This window comes from Sinocyclocheilus anshuiensis, unplaced genomic scaffold (genome assembly GCF_001515605.1).
Source record: "Sinocyclocheilus anshuiensis isolate Anshui unplaced genomic scaffold, SAMN03320099.WGS_v1.1 scaffold210, whole genome shotgun sequence".
Lineage (NCBI taxonomy): Eukaryota > Metazoa > Chordata > Actinopteri > Cypriniformes > Cyprinidae > Sinocyclocheilus > Sinocyclocheilus anshuiensis.
The window spans coordinates 422087-427752 of NW_015547666.1; the positions used below are offsets into that span (position 1 = coordinate 422087).

Below are 5666 nucleotides of genomic sequence, written 5' to 3' on the forward strand. Positions count from 1 at the left end.
ATCACAACGCACTGGATAGCTGGCCAATCACAGCACACCTCGCTTTTCAGAACTATGAGCTTTGTAAAAATCTACGCGTTTCAGAAGAAGGGTATAACTGCAGCCTGGAGATCTCCAAATGGGGTGGGAGCTCCAAAATAGGGCGTGGCTTCCTCCCATTGGCAGACAGGCACATGACACGCATGCGCAATTTTTCCCCCAACCCAGTTGCTTAGAACAAAGCGATATGTGTGAAATGAGTGAAATCTTTCCCCTGCGCTGCGCTGACGGCTCGCGGGAGAGCTCGCGGGTGATTCCCGGTTATATCAAGCAGAGGCTCAAACTCCAGTCCGAACAGCACTGGCCACGAGCTTTGGGCTCTGCTCTCACGGAGAATATTTAGTTATATAGCATATTTTATTTTAGATGAACTAGAAACAATGTTACATTTATAAAGTTTTATTTTGAAATGTAAGTCAATAACAATTGGCTGGAGCCAGAGCCAATGGTCAAAGTCTTTGCGCGAGGAGACCCCGCCCCATTTTGGAGGTTCTGCCCACTTTTGGAGTTCACGCCCCATTTTGGAGATCTCCGGTCTGCAGTTATACCTACTTGCGTTTCAGAAAGGCGGGGCATAGAGGAGAAACAATAATGTACAGTATGTGGAAAATAATGTGTTTTTTAACCTTAAACTGCATAAACACATTTCATTACACCAAATACACAAAATAATGTTCTTTTTAGCAACATCATATGACCCCTTTAAGAAATAATGACTCCATGAAGTAATATTATATCACTATACACTACCAAAATAAACGTGTGACAATGTTAACTCTAACCTTTCAGTGGTTTTTTCCGCTCAATTGAAATGTAGGGTCATAAAAAATTTTTTTTAAAACCTCCACACCACTTTTGGCCACTGTTGTGTTTGGTGGGGTTAGTGCCACAATAGTTAAGACCCTGCTTACTGTGTCATCACCGGTGCATTGCTGCATTTTTCCAGCCAAAAAATGTAATTACTACTTTCATTTCTGCAGCTAGTGCATTGATTTGTAGAGTGGAAGAAGTTATTAAATTTCTTACTTGGTCAGTTGCATCTGCTCATCCAGTCACGCTCAGTTTCAGTGAAGGCCGTCTCTCCAGTGGTCTTCAGGGGTTCATGTGCTCGTTTTATATATGGACTTTCAGTTTGTAACATGGGCCTGTTAGCGTGAGTGATATTTTGGGCCTATCTCAACACCCATGCTTGCGGTCTGTGCGCTTAACCACTCGTCTGCCTACATGACACATTTCCTGTATTTGGCCCAAGTGTTCAAGTAGATGTGAAGACCGTAAAGGCCTGTCCAAATACTCACACTTGTGGTCCTGGCCACTTAAGACCGTTGTCAAGACTTAAAAATGCCAAAGCACAGCCTTAACGCACACTAAATTCACACTTCGGAGCAGTATTCGAGGCTAAGCGTATCCCATCATGCATCATGTTCAGTGTTGCCAACTGCTCTCAATTGAAAGTAGCTAAAACTGTAGCTAAATGTCACTAGATGACATCACAATGGCAAATTCAGTGATCTATATAAAGATGAATATAGATCAGTGGGCAAGATGAGAACTTCGATAAGGTTTGTCCAAGAAGTTGCTATATTTGTCCCTAAACTTTTGAAAAAAGAACTGCACTTGACTGAGTAACTTTTGTAGCTTTAATGAGAATTAGTATAGATTTAATTCATACAGTAACATGTAAGAAGTCTATTATACACATATGTGCCTCATAATCATGCATATTAGTTTTACAGTTGTTTAATTTCTCATCACTTAGATCAGTGTTTCTCAAAGACACAAATTACAAAAACTCAGTCATGAAGTGGGCCTCACCAGTCAGAGAAGCCGCTGTTACCAAGAAGCAAAACCCATAGACTGAAGGTATAAACAAAGTCTGAAACAGTAGTAAAGCTTATAGACTGCAAAACATTTGAATAAAGTCTTTATTTGATCTAGTATCAGTGATACACACCTAAGTGATGCAATGATATAAACAAAAATCACACAGAGATACAGAAATACATGACATAAGGCATTCAATGAAATATCTGCATTTCATAACTGTCATTTCAATGTAGTGTTAGTTTTATCCTAAGAAAATTATCACCAGGAACACGAAAGCAAGGTTAACTCAAGCTAGGGTCTACATTCTGTTGCATATTGTTAAAAATATTCATATTCGAAATACCATAACCAATAATACTAATATGTGTCAATACCATAATGCACCTTTGCACAAATTGCTCGTAATTTCTAAACAACATTGTGTCTATGCTGGAAGCGAGCGAAATCGAAACGGCACATTCACCAAACACGGACCAATCGGCTGTGAGCTGGAGGCAAGAAATCAGCAACAGGTACACTACCAGTCAAAAGTTTCTGCACAGTAAGATTTTTTATGTTTTTTTGTTTTTTTAAGAAGTTTCTTCTGCTCACCAAGCCTGCATTTATTTGATCCAAAGTACAGCAAAAACAGTACACTCTTTGAAATATTTTTGCTATTTAAAATAACTGCTTTCTATGTGAATATATGTTCAAATGTAATTTATTCCTGTCATCAAAGCTGAATTTTCAGCATCATTACTCCAGTCTTCAGTGTCACATGATCTTCAGAAATCATAATAATATGCTGATTTGCTGCTCAAAAACAATTATTATTATGTATGTTAACAGCTAAGTAGACTTTTTTCAGGTTTCTTTGATGAATAGAAAGTTCAGAAGAACAGCATTTATCTGAAATGGAAATCTTTTGTAACATTACAAGTCTTTAGCATCAGTTTTGATCAATTTAAAGCATCCTTGCTAAATAAAAGTATTACATTTCTATAATTTCTCTTTGATCACAGAAATAAATTAAATTTTAAAATATATTCAAACAGATAGCAGTTATTTTAAATAGTAAAAATATTTCACAATATTACTGCTTTTGCTGTACTTTGGATCAAATAAATGCAGGCTTGGTGAGCAGAAGAGGTCTTCCTGTTCAGAAACGTTTGACCGGTAGTGTAAATGAGAATGGAAATCCACGTTTTTACACAATGCTTCAACGAAACATGCATGCGGTTCAAAACAACAGTCAGTCAGAAGGAAGTGGCTGGAGTTACAAGCAGTCGTTCTCCCTCTGAAGGCACGTGGCAGTGTGAGCAGTCTAGTGTTACCATACACATCTGGCATAAGCTTGCAATCATTAAAATGCCAAATGAAAAGTTGGTGACAGGCACATTCAGATGCAGTAGCTTAGGGCCGTCTCCAAAGCGCCAGTGTCTTTTACTGAGGTCGGTAGCCGCTCTTCTGCGGCATGTAACACAAGGCGGAGGCGGGTGGATCCTCGGCGATGGGAGACGCCTCCTCCTCCTGCACCGGACAGAAGGTCAGGGAGCCTCCGTCACACTCCGGAGCGAGGACGCCGGGCTCCAGCTCTTGGCCGCGTCTGAAGTACGAGCTCCTGGAGTGGCTCTCGTTGAGATGGTCCGGATGCTCCTCGCAGTCCAGCAGCGGCTGTGTGGACTCGGAGCGAGCGAACGCCGGAGGCTGGTGGCTGGGAGTCTGGCCCTTGTAGCCGCTGGCCCGCACTGAGGAGTACTGCACGGTGCTGGCCGTGGTCTGGCCCGAGTCGCCCTCGTCGCTGTCCGACACGCTGTGGCGGGGCGAGGACATGCAGGACGAGCCTCCGATGCCGCTGCTGTGCTCCTCTGACAGATACTTGTCCTTCTTCAGCGGCAGCACGCCTTTGTCTTCCTCGCACAGGGACTTGCCGTCGAACACGTCCACCTCCACCACGCTGACGTCTTCTTTGGGCAGGTCGGCCTAGAGAAGGTCAGAAGCTGTTAGCTCTGTGTGCCAGACCGTAAGAACTAGGGCTGTCAAAATGGCTAAAAAACTACATTGGAATTTTGCACTAAAATATTATCTATATTCGAATTTAAAAGGCATAATTTCAGTTAGGGGGAAAAAAAGTTTTTGGCTTCTCTCCTGAGGCCACAAGCAAGCAAGATATTACTAATGCACGTTTATACAAAGCAATAAAATAACACGACTATCTGTGAAAAAAATGCATAATATTTAAAAGGGGTCATCAGAAGTCTGTAACATGGTTTGGTTAAAATTTCTCAATGGTAGTGTAAAAAACACCCTTTTTACCCTGTCAAAAACAGCTCTGTTTACAGCAAGCCGTTTCCTTGAATGTCGCTTTAAATGTTAATTTGCTTAAACAATCAGAAACAAAACCACATCATGTATGTATGTATAGTTTAATACAAAGGACCGAAAACCAATCACAAAGAGTACTTTTTCATTTAAAAACGTGAGATGCAGTGGGATGGGGAAAAACTGCCATAAAGTCTCGAGACATGTTTTTTAACAGTTGAACAAATTAATTTTACATGGCTTTCTAAACATGTGGCTCTCTTGTGCGAGATGCGAGTGCAACGGTGATAGATGTCCCTCTAGAAAATACGTGAAATATGTGTTGTGTGTGAACGGCTTGGTTTCAGTTTTGCCGTAAACAACAAACTTCTCCGCATTGATGTTCTCTTTTTCCGCAATATTTTGAACGAACAATGTAGCAGCGCCGCATCCAGTGGGTTCAACTGGATAAGCTATGAAAAGCATTAAAATGTAACGACACTTACATCGTCATCGCATCTCGTGTGCCACTGATAAGGCTGCGTGACGCACACCTAAAATTTGAGGTGACAGCCCTATTAAGAACGTCCCAACAGATTGAGCTGTATGCAGTTATGTGGTCGGAGAAGATTTGTGTTGCGATGTACGTGAACATGTTGATGTTGCAATAAAAATGAACATGTCCAGGTCATAATGGACCACAAAACCAAAAGAAAAAAAAATTGTTAAAATAACAATATATTCCAATTTTCATGTGAGATTGTTAATGACAAGAACTTTCCTTCCCCAATTCTCATTTCCATTAAAGGCACAATATGTAAGATGTTTTTATTAAAATATCTAAAAACCACTAGAATAGTGTTATATATTTTGCTGACTTGTGTACTTACATTATCCCAAATGTTTCGAAGAATGTTTAGAGCTAGATCAAGCTTTGATCTCTGCAAACCAAACTATAACTTTAATGAAATATTTTTTTTCCAACTAATAAAAAGATTTGATCATTAAGTTAGCTCCACACTGGAGAGCTGCTTTATAACAGAAAATCAGGTTGTAATTCTAACTGAAAGCGACACTGACTCTGGTTTTTCATGTTTAATACTGTAAAGCTGCTTGATTTAAGGCTATCTATTCTATTGCATAAAGTACTTAACTGCTGCTTTCACACTGCGGTCAGTTTTTGTGTTTATTTTGTTATTGAGAGGAAAGCACGCAGTATATATTTACATATTCATCCAAACGCCGCTCAACAGCTTCAGGTTTGGCTGCGTTTGCTCTGAACTGAAGCGTTGTGTCTTCTCCTCTTGAATTGCATCAGGAGAGCTGAATTACAGTCTTGCGCTACAGCGCCACACTGGTCAAACAGTGTTATTGCAGGCCCTTACATTAGGTCATATGAGATCAAATCACTATTTAGCAATACAAATATTTTTTGTCGACATTGTTGATAGTGTTGACTAATTGTTTCAGCCCTAATTGCAAGGAATTTTGCTGTCTGTGGCCTTGCAGAATTGCGTGAT

General features: G+C 40.3%; 1 protein-coding gene across 1 annotated transcript in view; it reads right to left on the minus strand.

Annotated features, from left to right (window-relative positions):
• Window positions 1-3272: 3272 nt before the first annotated feature.
• The window catches only part of il6st (interleukin 6 cytokine family signal transduce), a 23022-nt gene continuing 20628 nt past the window's right edge, over window positions 3273-5666 (minus strand). Inside the window, exon 16 of the mRNA XM_016504939.1 lies at window positions 3273-3828. Coding sequence (XP_016360425.1) covers window positions 3289-3828 — 540 coding nt within the window. The 3' untranslated portion in view covers window positions 3273-3288. The remainder of the gene's footprint in view (window positions 3829-5666) is intronic.